This window comes from Solanum verrucosum, unplaced genomic scaffold, assembly GCF_900185275.1.
Source record: "Solanum verrucosum unplaced genomic scaffold, falcon-dt-bn FXZP01000059.1, whole genome shotgun sequence".
Lineage (NCBI taxonomy): Eukaryota > Viridiplantae > Streptophyta > Magnoliopsida > Solanales > Solanaceae > Solanum > Solanum verrucosum.
The window spans coordinates 417,723-438,341 of record NW_026020346.1 but is presented as its reverse complement, the minus strand read 5'-3'; the positions used below and the strand labels follow the sequence as shown (position 1 = coordinate 438,341).

The window sequence follows — 20,619 nt, the reverse complement described above, 5'->3', positions numbered from 1 at the left end:
AAAAATTTAACCTACCAAACATGAGAAAATCAAAAAGTACTTTACCTCGTGCCAAACACACCCGAAAGCTTTAAAGAAAATATCTTGGTATACAAATTTCCAGTCAAGCAAGTTTGCAATAATTGATATGCACTTTATTATTTTAAAAAAATTACAAAAATGACAAACAAAGTATTAAAAAACGAAAAGTTACACATAATAAATTGGACAATATAATTGGGTGGACTCAAACTACTATAAATATGTGAAGGGGCATATTGCAACTTACACACACTAATAAGAAGCAAAAGCAATTTTCTTTCTACTTAGTAGTTACTACTCTATCTTTTTTAGTAGCTATGGCTAGCATATCATTGGTATTACTAATAATATTTCCTTTTCTTCTTAGATTGAGCTCTGCTCAATCCTTGTCCGCCAATTTCTACTCTTCATCGTGCCCAAATGTCCTCTCGGTTATTAAAACCGCGGTGAATTCTGCTGTTTCTAGTGAGGCTCGAATGGGGGCTTCGTTACTTCGTCTTCATTTCCATGATTGTTTTGTTAATGCGAGTTACCTTTAACCTTATTTCCTTCTCTAGCTAATAAATAACTTTCTTGTTTCATAATTAATGTCCATGCATGCATACATATGTTCGTGAAAACAAGAAAATTTCCTTTTTTCTCATATAGATATATGACTAAAACACTCTAATTAATATGACCTTTTGTACATATTTAGTGGATTTTTTAGCACATATATACATAGGCCATGTCAAAATCTATGGGTTCCGCTTGAACCCATAGATTATGTATTGGATACGTCTGTGTGTGTTGAACCTGTCTAATTTGAGATTGAAGCATAGTTGATTGAGTGGCATATATGAAACTTAAATAGTTGCTTTTTTTTTTTGAGATTATAGTAGCACTAGGTAGGTATGGTATAAGACATTGATATTGACCACTAATTAAGTGCGTGTGTGTGTATTTTGACTTACAGGCCATTGACTTACAAATAAGTTCTATAATCTTGAAATAACATCTTAACTAATTAATAATTCTTGTCTTCTTCTCTATGTTACTATTGAAGCTACTATAGATGATGATGAGATTAAGATAACACTGAGATGACAAGCAACGACTAATGTGACATACACTAATTAAATTAATATGTGACCAATTAATGTATATTCATAACAACTTTACTTTGACGAGAAATAAATTAAACATAAGTGACATTTTTTACTTAATTGAATCAGGGTTGTGATGCATCGGTGCTACTAGATGATACATCAAACTTTACGGGAGAGAAAACCGCTGGACCAAATAGTGGATCGATAAGAGGATTTGATGTGATAGACACTATCAAAACTCAAGTGGAGTCTTCTTGTGCTGGCATTGTATCTTGTGCAGATATTTTAGCTGTTGCAGCACGAGATTCTGTTGTCAAAGTAAGTGGACTTGACCATTATTTTGAAATTTGAAAAATAGTAATTTTTGTTTTCAAAATGAAAAATGAATAAATTGTGGATTTTGTTAGCTTGGTGGCCCTAGTTGGACTGTTTTACTAGGCAGAAGAGACTCAACTACTGCAAGTTTGAGTGCAGCAAACAGCAATCTTCCTGGACCAACTTCGAGCCTCAGTGCACTCATTTCTTCCTTCTCTAACAAAGGTTTAACCGCTAGGGAAATGGTCGCTCTCTCAGGTTTGTTTTATTTTTAACCAAAATTATTAATTAACTAGAATAAGTTCTCTACACTCATCTAGTAAAAAATATTTACACAATCAAATTAATATTTACGAGTAAATCTTTTTAATAAAGTAATTGGTTACCTGATAAAAATGGTAACTAAACAAGTTACCACATGTTAAAAATGGTATTATGCCTCATTTGCATGTTGTAGCTTGTTTAGCTTGCATAAGGTAATTAACCTTAAATTATAATATAGTAAATAACTTGCAATAGCAAATTATATTACATTATTAGAGTAAACGTCCTTTTCATTGTTCATTTATATTACTTAAAAAACCGTCAATTATATATAGTCATTTGTTTGTTACTTATTGTCAGTATGTCCATTAAGTAATATTCCTAGCAAATTGATTATTCATCTTTGACAAAAAGCTTTTCATACTTGTCCTCAACTTTACCAATTATTTATTTAGTACTTCCTTCGTCTCAAAATATTCTTGTCATTTAAGACATAAATGAGACTATAATAGTCAAATACTCCTCCTAATTAAGGAGTAATATTTTCTTAAGAAACATGTAAACAAAAAATACGATAAATATTTTGAGACGGAGAGTGTATGATTCTACTTTGTCACATAAATGTTTAATTTCTTGGAATATTTCAGGAAGTCACACAATAGGCCAAGCGCGATGTACTACTTTCAGAACGCGCCTATACAATGAAGCCAATATAAATGCCTCATTTGCAACTACAGTAAAAGCAAACTGTCCACAAAGTGGTGGTGACAACAATCTTAGCCCACTAGACATCACAAGCCCAACTTCATTTGACAATGCTTACTACAAGAACTTGCAAATTCAAAAGGGCCTTCTTCATTCTGATCAAGTGTTATTTAATGGAGGATCTACTGACTCAATAGTTAACACTTATAGCTCCAATTCCGCGACTTTCTCCACTGATTTCGCAAATGCTATGGTGAAAATGGGAAATCTTAGCCCTCTTACTGGAACCAATGGACAAATCCGTAAAAATTGCAGGAAAACAAACTAAGATTTATGAAAAGAAACAAGTTATTGAGGGTTGCAATGTTTAGACCCTTTTTCTATTTACAGCCAACTTTAATGTTTTGCATTTTTGGAGGTAAAGGTGGTAAGTAACGCCCCCCTCCAATTCCAATATGTAAACGTTCCAAGAAGTGAAATAAAAAAGAGTGTTAAATTTTATATCTTTTTACTATATTAGAAAACAACTAACGATTTAAATGTCATTTTATTCAAATTTTATTTTGCATAGAACACTAAAAGGATGTTGACATATAAGTCAATGCCACAAAACATAGATGAGCTTAATTTGGTCTCAATTGACAATCAGATACTCTAAATTTGAGGATACACATCTAGACACTCTGACTCATTTCCATGGAGTCAGTTGAGCACTCCAACTTACAAAATGATAGTCTAAACACCTCCAAATTATTTATGTGCCATATTAGCATCGAGTGTCCACAAGAAATAATTAATGAGGACGAGATGATGTGTCTAGATGTGCATTATCACAATTGAAGTGTTTAATTGTCAGTTGAAGCCAAATTAAAATATATATCGATCCAATTAAGTAGCATGCCAAAATCAATCATAGCAAAAAATTGTTGCAGCCAAACACATACGCAAAGGTACATAGTTATCAAGTAATAATAAAGTGATTCAAAGTCGGATGTTAAACTCATAGAGACTTGTGATTAACTTTCAACTAAACTTCAACAAATGCAAATATAATTATCTAAACAAGAAATATATAGAATCCAAATTCATAATTATACACTAACTAAAATAAAAAGAAAAGAAATAACAAACTTTTAACCTAGAAAGAACATATTTCATGTTCTCGATAGGTTGAAATTGATCTAGGGCAATGAATTACATAACAATCACGTTGCTTTCTCCAATTGATTTAACTAATTAATTTGTCTATTTTATTGATTGACATGATTAACTGGTTCATCGGATTAAACTATTTTTTTGGACTTCTACCCAAATTTCGGAGCTCCAAGTCGTTGCAACTCCAATGCCAATCTTTAGAATCATTTCCTATTAACACCTCTAATGGAGGTTTTCTGATACTCTATTCTAAGAAGAAGATCAACAATGTGGAAAATAAAATATGTATTGTATTTAATAATATCTCAACCGAGCATTACATGTACATATATATACATCTCTTTCTCATAGCTTAACAGAAAGGATCAGTTATACTAACTTGATTCCCTAACAAACTACTCTGCCACGTCATCTAACTACTAACTAACTATTGTGTCTTCAATACTTCCCCTCAAGTTGTATGGTGCAAACAGATTGTATACACCAAGCTTGGACAACAAAACATCATGTTGAGTCCTCCCTAACCCTTTGGTTAACACATCTGCTAACTGCAATTTAGATGGTACATGACTTGTTTGAATGACACCTTCTTGTATACTTTCTCGAATGAAATGACAGTTAATTTCTATATGTTTTGTCCTTTCATGGTATATAGGATTAGCATCAATCTGTAGTGCTGCCTTACTATCACAAAATAATCTGACTGGCAACTCCAACTCCACCTTTAATTCTTTGTACAAGCCTATTAACCAAACAATTTCTGCCACAACATTAGCCATGCTCCTGTATTCTGCTTCAGCTGAGATCCTTGAAACTGTATTTTGTTTTCTTTGATCTCTATGAAATCAAAGAGTCTCCAATCTTCACAACAAAGCCACTCACAGATCTTCTGGTCATAGGAAATGTAGCTCAGTCAACATCATAGTAAACTGAGAGTTGTTTGGAAGCTTTAGATGACAATATGATCCCCAAACCTGGTGCATTCTTTAAGTACCTTAGCACCCTTAAAGCCCCATCCATGTGGGATTTCTTTGGCTTGTGCATAAACTGGCTAAGGTTTTGTACTGCATAGCTGATGTATGACCTTGTCATTGTGAGATAGAGCAACTTACCAACCAATTTCTGATAACATGTGGGATCACTAAGTGTCACATCTTCATGTGTTTCATGAGGCTCATAATGCATGTCAAACTCTTGACTGGTGAACCTCTAAAAAAGTACTGATTGGTTTGGTTCCTTCCAGCTCAAAGTCTGAAATAAGATCCAAGGAAAACTTCCTTTGGTTCACAACAATGCCTTCCTTATTCCTAGCAATTTCAAGACCAAAAAAGTATCTCATCTCCCCCAAGTCCTTGATCTTGAAATGAGCTTGAAGCATAGACTTGGTCTTTTGAATCAACTGAGAACTAGAACCAGTGATCAAAAGATCATCAACATAAACCAATATGAGGACCAGGTCAGAATCAGAGCCCTTTCTAAACAAAGAATAGTCATGGTGACTCTGAACAAAACCAGAACCTATAAGTGCCTCACATAGCTTCAAATTCCACTGCCTATAAGCTTGTTTCAAACCATAAAGTGACTTCTGAAGTTTACAGACTTTGGACAACTCCTTCTCACTTAACAGACCAAGAGAAGGAACCATGTAAACATCCTCAACTAGATCACCCTGCAGAAAAGCATTAAAGACATCCATCTGATGTAAAACCCAACCATTCATAGCTGCCAGAGATAGAACCACCCTTACAGTAATCATTTTGACAACAGGAGAAAAAGTTTCCTGATAATCCAACCCCTCCTACTGTGTGTAACCTTTAGCTACTAGTCTTTCTTTGTACCTATCCACCTCACCTTGTGCATGAACTTAGCCTTATAGACCCATTTATAGCCAATAGCCTTCTTCCCAGGAGGCAAGGTAACCAGTTGCCAAGTATGATTGTCATCTAAAGCTTTAAGCTCCTGATCCATGGCATGAATCCACTGTGGATTGTGTATAGCTTCTTCATGAGAAGCTGGTTCCCTTACAGTAGAAAAATGACACAATGACTAGGAGTTATAGAGGCATAAGACATATATGTATAAAGGGGATGAGCAGTAGAACAATGCATTGAACAGAAGGAGAAGATGAAACATTATGGGCAAAACCATGTAACCAACCAGGAGGCTTAGATAATCTAGTTGACCTTCTCGATTGTGTCTCAAAAATATCAGGTTGATGAGGTGCTGAAGGGATATAAGGTTGCTCAAGTGCTTCATTGATGGTAGAAACGGGTATCTTAGGCCTGTCAATTGGAATGTCATCAAAATCAAACATGTCAAGGATAGGATAAGTTGTAGGTTCTGTGGACTCAAGGTCTTGCTGAAAAGGGTATTCATTCTCTCTAAAAGCAACATCCCTGCTAATAAAGAAAGATTAGGTGGAAAGATTATAAAGTTTGTACCCCTTATGTGTAGCAGAATAACCTAAGAAAACTGACTTAATGGATCTAGCACCAAACTTGTCCCCATGTGTACTATGATTAACATCATAACATAAACACCCCACAACTCTGAGATGCTGCAAAGAAAGTTCCCTTCCAAAGAACACTACAAAAGGAGATTTCCCTGAAAGTGCAGTTAATGGAATTCTATTGATTAAGTACACAACATTTTGGACACATAGACCCCAGAACCTGATAGGCAAATTGGCTTGGAATCTAATGGCCCTTGCAACCTCAAGAATTTGCCTATGCCTCCTCTCTACTACTCGATTCTGTTGAGGAGTATAAGGGCAAGAAATTTGATGAACTATACCTGCAGCTCTAAACAATTCACTACAATGAGAGTTAAAAAATTCAGAACCATTATCACTTCTGAATACTTTGATATGACTATCAAACTGTCTGTGTATTAGATCAAGAAAATCCTTCAATACAATGGAAATACCACTTTTCAGTTTGAGGAGAAATATCCAGACCATCCTACTACAATCGTCTACTAATGTAAGAAAATATCTATTACTATCAGAAGTTGGAGTTCTATATGGACCCCAAACATCACCATGCATCAAGTCAAACACACCATTACATCTACTAGTGCTTTGAGGAAAAGGTAATCTAGTCTATTTTGCCAAAGGACAAATACTACAAGAGGGTTGTTATGAGGTAGATGAAACATGTGGTAAGTGCATTTGTTGAAAAATTCTGTGAGGAATGTATCCTAATCTTCTATGCCACAAATCAACAGTGTCCATCATACTTAGAGCAGTTGATGGTGCAGCAACAAGACCAACATTGTGTGACCAATAGTATAATCCATTCTTGAAATTACCAGTCCCATTCACCTCCCCAGTGTGAAGGTCTTGCTATATACAAATGATCATGATAAAACACTATACAACACTGAAGTTCTTTGGTCAGTTGAGAAATTGATAATAAGTTATAATTAAAATCAAGAATGTACAAAACATGAGATATGTTTCCTCTCAAGCTTAGACTTCCCAATGAGAGCAATGGATATTTGTTGACCATTAGGTAAATGAACCTTCTTTGACTCAGTTGGGGATATATTTTAAGTCTCATAAAGCAACGTGTGAGTGGATACCATATGATTAGTAGCTCTTGTGTCAACTATCCACCTAGAACCAGGTGAATTATATACTTGATACCTGCAACATCTGGAGACTGTGATCCATGTGAAACATGATGACCTTCTCCTGTGAAAGCCATATTTACTCCTCCTCTATGACCATAAATGCCTGCATTTCCATGTCCAGGAGAATAATTGTCCATTGCAACTTGACTGTAACCACCAGATCCCTGAGATGCAGATGGAAAGAAACAAGTAGAATCACCAGATCTGTGACCATGTCCTCCACCCTGCTTACAGATCTCACCTGCATTATGATTCTGAGGAAAAGGTAAATTTCCATAAGATGGTGCAATCATATGTTTCGCATTATGAACACCATATTCAGAATTAAACAATTGAGGATTCTGAGAGGAAACATGTGTATTGTACTGTACATTGCATCCCTCTTTCTTCTTTCCTTTGAACCATGAAGGATATCTTATAAGCTGATAACAATCACCCCTCACATGACCTTTCGACTTACAGTGATCACAAAATACATTAGGATTCTTGTATCTAGGTTTTGAAGGTTGTTTATCAGTCAAAAAAGTCGTGACATCATTTTCTTCAATTACAATTTTCATCCCCACAGTACTGCGATCCATGTCATATTTCTAACTCTCCTTCTCTGTTATCATCGCATATGCCTGATTAAGAGTTGGTTCAGTTGTTTTCATAAGAATTTTCCTCCCCGCCTGAGAATGTGATTCATTCAATCCTCCAAGGAATTGAATCAGTTGTTGTTGTCTCAAATGCTCAACATAATCCTTCGATTTTGGGCATTCACAACTCAGAAATATCACCATCGTATCATAATCAGCCCACAATTCCTTCAACTTTGTGAAATAGACTGAAACAGTATCAGTTCATTGTGCAATTGTAGCTATCTCCCTAGTAATTGGTAGATCTTTACACGATTGACCTTATCAAATCATTCCTGCAGATCCTCTCAAACAAGAGATGCATCAAACACATACACAATACCACTCAAGAGGCTAGGAGCAACAATGTTCATGAGCCAAAACAAAACAATTGCATTACAGGTGTCCCACCGATCATGATACTTAGCCTCGAAGCTTGCCTTCTTGCAAGTCCCTGTCACAAATCCTAACTTCCGTTTTTCTTGCAAAGCAATTCTCATTGATATCCACCATAATCCATAATTCTCTGTCCCTGTCAACTTAACAGGACAAAGTACAGATCCTGAAGCATCAGATGAATGTAAGTAAAGAGGATGAGTGTAGGGGATAACCAACTCCGTAGCCATTGATGTTGATTCAGTCACCTGCTCTGATACCATATTAACACCTCTAATGGAGGTTTTCTAATACTTTATTCTAAGAAGAAGAACAATAACGTGGAAAATAAAATGTGTGTTGTATTTAATAATATCTCAACTGAGCATTACGTGTACATATATATACATCTCTTTCTCATAGCTTAACAGAAAGGATCAGTTATAACTAACTTGATTCCCTAACTAACTACTTTGCCACGTCATATAACTACTAACTAACTATTGTGTCTTCAATATTTGCACCATCCTCATGAAAAAGAAAAAAAAAAATCCATTTTCTACTATAAACGCACAAAAAATCTCATATAACTAACCTATGTATATCGTGTGTATTACTGTATATCACATATAGAGTTTCATGATTATACACAGATATACATGAAATATAAGAGTTGCATGGATATACATGAAACATATACAAAGATATACAAGGGATATTCATTGATATATAAAGATATGTAAGGAAGATAGAGGTCTTCAATCTTGAATTTTTTATATATAAAAAATAATCTTCAATCGTTTCGAAACATCTCCAAAAATTTATAATCAAGTTGCTTGAGATATTTTGAATAAACCTTGATATCTCCAAAAAAATAAAAAATCATAACTATGCATGATCGAATAATTTGAACCAAGATTCAATAGTCTTTTCTTAGTTGGAGGAATATTATTGTGTGATTAATTGAGTGTTCTGTTAACAACACATTTTGTGAGAGGTCTTGTAGATAATACTTTCATATACTTGAAGTTCCAACATCCTTATATATATATACAATTTAAACTTATAGATAAAATGATAATTACTTTTTATTCTTTGATGTCGGATTGACATGATAAGCGATTTTATGTTTTGAAATCTAGACTAAACTATATTTAATATCATAGATATTAGGACGTTTTCATTATAGATCAGAAGATATAATCTTCTCAAGTTAGATCACATATGAGATTATTTAAAATATTATTGTAGTTATTTATGAACAGTGAAGAAGAAAAAGACGAAGAAGAAAAAGAAGAAAAGTAGAGAGAAGAATAAGGAGAAGAATATTTTGTTATTCAATCAATCTTTAGTTACATTGTAGATCTCCTCTTTTATAGTAGTTGTGATAGCTAATCACACTTAATTATTCTAACCGACTTACAACTAATTGTAACTAACTAACTAACTAATTAATGGAAAGTTAGTTATATAGGGAACACATATGAAGGACCAGGTTCACACTGCCTTGTCCTTGTCACTCTCAACACTCCTCCTCAAAATGGGAATTGAGAAGATATTCAGAACTCCTAGATTGGAGCTGAGATATTGTAGTTGCAATTTTGTGAGTCCTTTAATGAGCAGATCAACCGATTGATCTTGTGTGAGAATGTACTTGGTAGACACCAAACCTTGTGTGATTTTCTCTCTTAGAAAATGACAGTCAATCTCAATGTGTTTGGTTCTCTCATGATAGACTGGATTTGCTGCAAGTTGCATAGAAGCTTTACTATCAGTATGTATGTTGATAGGTAGTGAGACTTCAATGCTGAGCTCCTCTATTAGACCTTTCAGCCATATGATTTTTGTTACAGTTGTTGCAATGCTTTTGTATTCAGCTCCAGCTGAACTTCTAGAAACAATTGTTTGTTTCTTTGACTTCCAAGAAACTAGTGAACCCCCATAATGCACAAAGTAACCAGTTATTGATCTTCTTGTTAGAGGACAAGAAGCCCAATCTGCATCACAATAAGCAATGATAGTATTCTTTGAATAGTTGGACAATAGTAGACCTTGTCCTCGTTAATTTTTCACATATCTCACAATCCTTAATGTTGCAATCATATGAGATTTCTTAAGCTGTTGTAGAAATTGACTTAATGTTTGGATTCCATAAGAAATGTCAAGTCTTGCCATAATTAAATAGAGTAGTTTGACAACAATCCTTTGATAAGCTCCTTGATAATTTAGTGGATCATTTTCTGGCATCTGTGTCTCCTCATCATACTGCTTAGTAGTCAGTTTTGAGTTGGTGTCAATTGGAGTTCCAGCTGGTTTAGTTGCGCTTAGACTAGTTTCAGAAATTAATTCTGGTGCATACTTTCTTTGATGCATTAGAATACCTTGTTTTGATCTAGCAAATTCAATTCCTAAGAAGTACCTTAACTCTCCCAATTCTTTCATTTTAAGAGCTTGCTTCAACTGATCCTTTGTTTCTTAAATTAGGAGTAGATTACTTCCATGATCAACATGTCATCCACATAAATGAGAACAAGTACCATGCCTGTTGTTGTCTTCTTTATGAACAAGGAGTGATCACGTTCACTTTGTTTGAACTCAAATTTCAGTAATGCCTGAGATAGTTTAGCATTCCACTGTCTTGGTGCTTAGTTTAGTCCATAGAGGGATTTAGTGAGTCTACACACTTTATTCCCCCTTGACTCTTAAATCCCTGAGGAAGGTCCATGTAAATCTGATCAGGTAGGTCCCTTTGTAGGAAAGCATTGAACACATCCATCTGATGAATATGTCAATTCCTTTGAGCTGCAATAGTTAATATTGTCCTCACAGTCTTTATCATCACCATCCTTATAATCTATACCTTCCTTTTGGCTATAACCTTTTGCTACTAGCCTTGCCTTATACCTCTCTATTTCACATGTGCTCTTATATTTAATCTTATGGATCCATTTGCAACCTATAGGCACCTTTCCCTTTGGAAGAGTAAATACTTCCTATGTATGATTGTTTTGTAGTGCATCAATCTCAGATTTCATTGCCTCAACCCATTTAGGATCAGTAACAACTTCTTTGTAGGTGATAAGTTCTGTATTGACAGGGATCTTACACAAATATGTTTGATAGGAATGGTTTACCTTGTCATATGACATGTATTTATCCAAAGAATATGGAGTATGTTGAGTATGAAAGGACACAAAATCTTTCAATAGCGGTGGTTTCTTACCCCTTGCAGATCTTTTATTTTCTTCTTGTATCACCAATGGACCAGGAACCTGATCTCTATTTAGTGCAGGAATGTCGGTTTCTGCAACTATCTCCTCAAATGAACCTATTCCTTCAACCTAAGACTGATCAACAATGGGTAAATGATGTAGGAAGTTAGTGACAGAAGTTGGATATCCATCATTTAAACCAGTGAATCTGAACAGAGGTGTATGTTGTTGACTTTGTGTTTTGAAAGGAAATTTATCTTCCTTGAATACCACATCTCTGTGTACAAAGAAAACATGAGAAGTTAGATTATATAACAAGTAACCTTTTTGAGTAGTTGCATAACCTAAATGAACAACCATTCTGGATCTACTTTTCAGTTTATCAGTTTCTTGTAAAATTTTAGCAAAACACAAACATACTATTACTCTTAGATGTGACACTGTAGGTGGCTTTCTAAATAACTTTGCAAAAGGGGTGTTGTTGTTAATAACAAGACTAGGAAGCCTGTTTATAATATATACAACAGCTTGAACACATAGACCCCAAAATTTAATAGGTATGTTCCCTTGAAACCTAATTGCTCTTGTAAGCTCAAGAATGAATCTATGCTTCCTTTCAGCAAAACCATTTTTCTGAAGAGTATAAACACATGTTGTTTGATGTACAATGCCTAAAGAAGTAAACATGTTTGAGCACCTACTATTCAAAAAATCTATACCATTGTCTGATTTTATGCACTTAATAGTTTTATCAAATTGTGTTTTAACATGTACTAGAAATTGTTGAATAATAGTACTAACATCAGATTTTAGTTTCAACAAAAATATCCACGTATATCTAGACATGTCATCTGTAACAGTAAGGAAGTATTTATTTCCATCATGAGCGGGGGTTTTATAAGGACACCATAGATCCATGTGAACTAATTCAAAGCATGCAGAACTTTTAGATGTACTAACTATGAAAGGTATCCTTGTTTGGTTAGCACAAGGACAAACATTGCATTTATTAATTGTTTCAGTTATACTACTCAAATCTGAAGACAACATTCTATTTAATAATGAGCTAGATACATGCTCACATCTTTTATGCCACAAGTCTATATCTAGTTTAGAATCTATTCTTAGTAAAGGAACATAACAACTAATTGCAATATTGACATCTCTTGGACTTGTATTGCTTGATAGTATGTATAAGCCACCATCTTCTTTACCAATCATCTTCACCTTCCCATGTGAGAGATTTTGAAATACACAGAAGTTAGGAAAAAAAGTAGCAGAACATTGTAGTTCCTTAGTGAGTTTAGATATGGATAACAAGTTGAATTTAAATTGAGGTACTTGGAAAACTCCAGTGACAACATCATTGTTGTGAAGGACACTTGAGCCAATAAATTCAACTAAGGAAACATCCCCATTTGGTAAATGTACTTTCTTTGGCTTATCAGATTTGTGGACAGTGGACTTGTTTAAAGAACTCAGGTCTGTCACCATGTGATTAGTAACACCTGTATCGATAATCCAACAAGGAATAAAACCATATTTTTAGTAGAGTTGAAACAAGTGTCTATATGTGGTCCCTTACCTACTACATTAGCTGAATACACTTGTTTTAGAGCTTTGTTTAGAAATTGGAGCAATTGTTGATATTGATCCTTTGACAGATGACAAGCTTCTAATTGATCTTTCCCTTCATTTGAAGATTGCCCATAGTCACTTGTATTGACTTGAGTAGGATGACATGTAGTCAGATGTTTGTGAGGAACCTGTTCCTAAGGCCTTGTGCTTTCCAACATTGCATTATATGCAGTGTTAGGCTCTTTCTTTTTGAACCCAAAACCTCGAGGATACCCTATTAACTTGTAACACTTATCTCTAGTGTGATTCTTAAGCTTGCAATAATCACAATACAAGTTCTCATTCTTCTTGAACTTATGAGTATCACCATTTCTCGAGTACATAGCTAACTCATACGCTTGTTGACCAGAATTGGGGTTAGACCCTAATATTCTTGTTGTAGCCACTACTAATTTTTGATTCTCATCAGACATGATCATTGAATACACTTTATTTGCTGATGGAAGTGGGCTCATCAACAAGATCTGAGACTTTGCTCGTAAGTAAGAGTCATTTAAGCCCATAAGAAACTGAAATAATTTGAGCTTTTGCAAATGTACTACAAACTCTTTGGATCTGTCACACTCACATGACGGGGTAGGCACCACAACCTCAAATTCTTCCCACAACCCTTTTAATCTTGAGAAGTAAACAGACACAGAACTTGTTCCTTGAGTTATAACTACAATATCCTGATGTAAATTGAAGGTTCTTGACCCATCTATCTTGTTAAACCTTTCATATAGATCCTCCCAGACATTTTTAGCACGTGTTGCATACATGATGCTTCCAAGAAGCCCTTTCTCTATAGAATTCATGATCCAAGATAATACAACAACATTTACCCTCTCCCAGATACTTTCTAATCTTGGAAATTTATCCTTTGGACATGATCCATCCACTAACCCCATTTTATTTCTTCCTAACAGGGCTACCTTCATCGATCTATACCATATCGAATAATTCTCAGAACCAACTAATTGAAAAGAAATGATGTGATTACAACTTGTATCAGATGAGTGAAGAAAGAGGGGATGATTGTAATCAATTGCTGAAGTTAGATTTCCAACTCCATTTTCTGAACTTGATTCTGCATTTGGGCCAAAAACTGTTGTAGCATTTGTACTGTTCGTCATTTGCGTTTCTTTACACAATTGCGATCAATCTTAGCAGAATTGTTGATTGTCTTATTCAATTAGGATATCAGTTGATATAGCTCTGATACCATGTAGTTATTTATGAATAGTGAAGAAGAAGACGAAGAAGAAGAAAAAGAGTAGAGAGAAGAATATTTTGTTATTTAATCAATCTTTAATTACATTGTAGATCTCCTCTTTTATAGTAGTTATGATAGCTAATCACACTTAATTATTCTAACCGACTTACAGCTAATTGTAACTAACTAATTAATGGAAAGTTAGTTATACAGTAACACTGATTAGGGAACACATACGAATGATCAGGTTCACACTGCCTTGTCCTTGTCACTCTCAACAATTTTCTTGTAATAATTGTGAACTAGAATTTTTATTATCAAAGCTCCCTTAGGCCTAAAACTCTAACTTAATTCTTTTTACCACCATATTCATTTCATAATATGATGATCACCCATTTGAAATTTCATTTTCCCGACAATTCATCACCGGACAACGTAAAGCAAAAAAATTCGACACATATGTCTACAACTTAATGGGTTAATTGTTTTAAAATATATATGGTGTTACATATTTCATATTGATAATATGTATAACGATACACAATATATCTCATCTTGACAAAACATTAGGATTTAGTCCCATATTATTTCCAAATACGATGTTTTTGGCTGGAGTTACATTCACAAGCTCATCACATTCATCAAAATCAAAGAAATAAGAAAAAACAATAAGATAAATAGGGCTGCTTTCTCGGATTGTCACCGTAAATAATTATTATTTCAGAAAATTATTTTTGTTCTAGATTTTCATTTTCTTCAATAAAGAAAATGATTTTATGAGATAATAACTATCAATCGAGAAATCAACTTTGACAGAATTGGGACTTCCTAAACAAGACAGCATTCTTTACATTTTAATAGCATAGGACGTATTTATTAAGTAAACAAATTAACCATCGTGAATAAAGAAGTTGTTGATCAAGTGTATTTTTCTTTTACCTATGTCTTCATACATTTATTTTTTAAAAATGGCTATTTTCTATATTACGTTGTGATAGTGGGGAATCTTAGCATAACACAATTGGTTGGCTACTTGAATTTCCACCTTATTAGTGAGAATTCGATTCCACATTTTAATCGTCTCCCCATAAGTAATGTCGTACCAAATACCAATTATTCAAAATCATTATTTCTTTTCTTCTTCTTAATTCCCCACCTTTTTTTTTTATTTAAAAAAAACGGTTTTTAAATTTTTTGTCTTTGGTATTGACTACACCTCAAAGGTAGGATATTATTGTACAAGCAAATTTGACTTTAAAATGTCAAAAGGCTGAGTTGGGCAATTTCGTTTATTATATTATCATAATATTAGCTCAACATTAGCTAGCCACCGTTGATCATGACAATAAAATAATTTTGCAGCCGGTTATCATAGTTTAAAATATAATATAAGCTTTGAAAAACAACTTTCTCCAAAATACTTTGACATTTGCTCTTTATTGCAGCAAGTTTTCATAGTTAAAAATTAATGTATGAGCTTTGGAAAACAACTTTCTCCAAAATACGTTGACTTATGCTATTATTTTCTTTAAGCACTATTATATCATTTATTACAAATAATAATATGTGAAAGACTTTTTCTTCTTAATTGAAAGCACCTTCCTGTAAATAGGATAAAAGTAAACCTCTTGACCATATCCACGCGAAATTAACTCATTAACTAATTAGTACTCTCTCCCTCCATCTTACTTTATACAAGTTAGTTTAGTTTAACACGGAGTTTAAGAAAAAAAGAATTTTTTTTAGAATTTATGGTATAAAATAAGTGATAGATGTTTGTTTAACTATAAATTATTTTATTAAAAGTAAAATAACATTTTAAAGGTAAATTATTACTTTATAATAAAAATGTGTTATTTTGTTTGAACTAACTAGAAAAGAAAGTGAGTCATAATGGATCGGAAGTTGAATTATCACCGTCTAATAGGCAAGTACTCCATAAAGAAAACTAAATTATCATAGTTATCTTCTAGGACAAGACTCATTTCCATTATCCATTCTATCAATTTAATTTCTCAAAGTTTCTACTCTGGAGGGAAGCCACATGTCACAATTAAGAATTAAAAATTGTAATTTAATTATCCAAAACAAGATCCTAATTATGATTAAAATAACAAATAATTTATTTATGTACTTTTAAAAAATTGTCAAATATCTCACAACTCTTAAATGTGACATATGGCTTCCATTCCAATATGGACTTGGGAAAGTGGAGAGAATGATCATGAGTAATGGAGAACGCATCCTATCTTCTATTTGTATTGTTATACTATTTTTCTTAATAAATCATCATTATCAAAGTGAAAATTATTACCATATTTTAAGAAGCTTTTAAGTGTAATACAATATTCCTTTTCCCACATTCTCATTATCTAATGATCACAATTTTTTACGACTAAATAAGAAATTAAAAATACTTTCATACGCCTTGAAAATTTCAAATATAACACTCTTGACAAACATGTACTTTCTTTGAATTATTAAACACTGATTTTCCTTTTTTTTAAAAAAAAAAAAAAGATTAACACATGAACGGATGAACCTCTAACTAGTAAATAGTGGCGCCTCAAAAAAGAATTGGGGGAGGCTAAAGCCTTCTCTTCATCGGTCTTACCCTTTGATCAGTTTCATTGTCGTACTTAATCAGAGATTTAAGATTGAAATCATGTGAATGAAATCATCTTTGATAAGCAACACTTTACTTCCCAGTGAAATTTTCTGGCATGAATCTAAAATACTACCAAATTGGAACAAAGACTAACCAAAAATGTTTTTTTTTTTATTATACAATTTACAAAAATAATTTATTTTTATATATAATGTAAATTAGAAGTCACAACTAATAGAGTAGGAGTTTTATTTGACAAATTAGTAGGTTTGATTCAAATATTCGTGAACGAAGTGATTACAATTACGATCCATTCAAACTTGAGAACTACTAATTGTCTAAAACATTCATGCATGAATCACATTAATTCTTGTGAGAGTTGCTACACCTAGAACATTTGTCATATAGCCAAAGTCAAAAGATCTCTTTTACTATAAATACATCCACCTAATATTATTTCCAACACACAAATATCAAAACCAATACATAGAAAAGCAATGGCCTTATCACTAACCTTCTTGCTTCTTTCTTCTTTAGTCATATTTTCACTTACTAGCCATGCATTTTCAGCCTCTCTTTCACCTTATTTCTACTACAAAGTATGTCCCAAGGCTTTGCCAACTATTAAAAGGGTTGTTCAAGATGCAGTTCAACAAGAAAGGCGAATGGGAGCCTCTATATTGCGTTTGCATTTTCATGATTGTTTTGTCAATGTGAGTTTATTTTCGTGTACGTACTCATTTTGGCTAAGCTATTATATTGTTGCGTGTGGTATGTTACTAATGTCTCCGTAATTATAGGGTTGTGATGCTTCTATTCTTCTAGATCAAACGACTACAATTGATAGCGAGAAAACTGCTTTTGCTAATAACAATTCAGCCAGAGGATTTGAAGTAATTGACAAGATCAAGTCGGAGGTTGATAAAGTTTGTGGACGTTCAATTGTATCTTGTGCAGATATTTTAACTGTTGCAGCACGTGACTCCGTAGTTGCAGTATGTATATTTATAGCTCCATTTCCATCCTTATATCAACTTTCGAAGTTTAAATATTTTTAAACTAATGAAATATTGTTTGTGATATCATCATGATTTTGTTATATTTAACTACAATACTTTGTGGTCAAAGTAAGTATTGAAATTACCACACGGAGAACTTAATGTTCTCAAATGAAAGTATAACATCCTCCATAATGCTAGTTTAAGACACAATTTATAACTTATTGCACAATATGTGAATCAATACACAGAACAATTTTAACTTATATACATTGACAATATAGTTTTCTCTTACACATCACATACCTTATTTTCCAAGTAAATGACTAATTCATTAATTATGAATAGTGACACGATAGTATAAAAATTATTTTTTAACATCCACGTATAGAAAGTTAATTTCTATATATACTCCTCTCATGATACTAACAAAGTAATTCTAAATTTTCTATATAGTTAGGAGGACCATCATGGCAAGTGCAATTAGGAAGAAGGGATTCAACCACAGCCAGCAGAACACAAGCCAACAATGACATTCCATCTCCATTTATGGACTTATCTTCACTAATCAACAATTTCAAGAATCAAGGATTGAATGAAAAAGATCTCGTTGCACTCTCCGGTGGACACACATTAGGGTTTGCTCAGTGTTTCACTTTCAGGAATCGCATTTACAATGAGACTAATAGCATTGATTCAAAATTTGCAAAACAAAGACAATCTAGTTGTCCGAGAACAGGGGGTGATTCAAATCTTGCACCACTTGATCAGACTCCATCATTTTTCGACACAAAATATTTCATTAATTTGGTAGCAAAGAAAGGGCTTTTGCACTCTGATCAAGAATTGTTTAGTGGTGGTCGAACGGATAATCTTGTTAACACTTATAGCACAAATCCTTGGATTTTCTCTAAAGATTTTGCTAATTCTATGATTAAGATGGGTAATATCAAGCCATTAACTGGGAATCAAGGTCAGATTAGGGTAAACTGCAGGAAGTTGAACTAAGAGGTGTTGACTATGGTGAAGAAATTAATTAATGAAGTGAATGAGTGTGTAATAAAGTTGAGGAACTTCTATGTTCCACTTCCATCTATAGACTATAGCTACTTTGAAAATTTGATTGGTTTTTATGTAATTGAATATGCTTAAGGAACTACTTGTTGAATGAGATAATTTCCTTTTAGCTAAGTTTTGTGCTTTGCACGTGTATTACACGTTTAGACACGGTTATAACATAGTGTACACCAGTTTATCCGAAGAGCAAAATTGTGTGGGCTTTACAAATATTCTTGACGTACTCCTATTAAAATCTGCTTCAAATTTATAACTTTTTGAATGAGGTTCACCTTTTTCTTCATTGAATTTTTTACATGGATGTTTCCATCAAGAAATTATACTATAATTAATGTGTCAAATGTCAATTACAGTAAATAACAAAAAATTAAACATATAATTATTGTTCTACATAAACCTAAAAAAATATGGAGATGATGGTACCGAGACACACGCAAAGCAGCTAACAATGTACTACTACAATTTGTAATATGTAAGGCAAAAAAAATAATCATTATTTCTTCCCTAAATAAAGAATGAGAACTAGTGAAATTGATACTATTACTGCATATCTTGCTTTTGGACTTCCATAATCCATTTGAAGAGAAGACATAGTATTAATTAGGCATAATACATAATACTTAACGTCAACTGACAATTATGAAATTTAACATTAGGTGTGTACAAGTATGCATTTAAACTTGTATAAAATTGAACAAATGGACACATTCGTCCTACATGACAATTTTGTGTCCTACGTGTATTATGTCATGTAGGACACGTGTGTCTACTTGTTCAATTTTACACAAATTTAAGTGCCTACTTATGCACACTTTAGAGGGCATAGTTATCCGCTAAAGTCAAGTTAATGATTATGTTTATATATTATGCCTATTAATTAAACTATTTCATAGTAGTTCAATCGGATAAGTCTAAAGGTTAGATCAATTTAAAATCACCTATTAAGTAAATGAGTGGTGTGCATTGATATCATATCATTTTCATCATCTATGTTACTTAATTCCATTTTTATTACATAATTCATGCACATTTAAACACATTTAAAATTGATTCCACATATATACATATATATATATATATATATATGGCCGGTCAAGATGATCTTAAGTAATAATTGGGTCATTACCCAACTCTGCCCAAAATTGAGGTACTCTGAGTTTTAAGATAAGTTAACATAAGTTAAACAATGAGTTATCATGACTTAAACAATGAATTATAACTAAATCCGTCCAACATGACCTATCAGTTTTATAATTTTCAAGCTTACAGTTCATGATTTCATCTTAATGAAGTGACGATTCAAATATTACAATCCCTTATGTAGAAATTTTTGTTGTTGCTCAAAATGTTTCAAATTTCAAATAAATATTCACTTTTTTTTCACTCGATGTTCAATACCTACATTAAGACCTCAACTTTTGAATTCCCAAATCGTAAAACTCAATCTCCCAAACCATGATTTTTTTTCATATTCAAAATTCAAATCTCAATACTGTAACAATTTGTCCCGGTCGTTATGACAAGGCCAATGATGACAAAGTTGTTAAAAGTGGTTTTTGGTAAAATAAAATAAAATAGAGTTTCAAGTCTAGGAATGGAATTTCATCAATTCCATCAGCTTCGGAATGTGGATTTTTTTCTAGGAGTTTTTTTTCTATTTTAGAGTTTTCGTATGGAATCGAGGCCTTGAGTTGGAAGTTTAAGTAAATTTAGACCTT

At 33.1% G+C, this 20,619-nt stretch overlaps 2 protein-coding genes across 2 annotated transcripts; both read left to right on the top strand.

Annotated features, from left to right (window-relative positions):
- Positions 1-295: 295 nt before the first annotated feature.
- LOC125837471 (cationic peroxidase 1-like) lies at positions 296-2,731 on the top strand. The gene is made up of 4 exons (XM_049516581.1): positions 296-545; positions 1,236-1,427; positions 1,517-1,682; positions 2,336-2,731. The coding sequence occupies exons 1-4, from the start codon at positions 339-341 to the stop codon at positions 2,719-2,721; spliced, it is 951 nt and encodes a 316-aa protein (XP_049372538.1). The 5' UTR covers positions 296-338; the 3' UTR covers positions 2,722-2,731.
- A 14,592-nt stretch (positions 2,732-17,323) lies between these two features.
- On the top strand, positions 17,324-18,832 carry LOC125837472 (cationic peroxidase 1-like). Its single transcript, XM_049516582.1, has 3 exons — positions 17,324-17,539; positions 17,627-17,821; positions 18,281-18,832. The coding sequence occupies exons 1-3, from the start codon at positions 17,324-17,326 to the stop codon at positions 18,830-18,832; spliced, it is 963 nt and encodes a 320-aa protein (XP_049372539.1).
- The last annotated feature ends 1,787 nt before the right edge of the window (positions 18,833-20,619 follow it).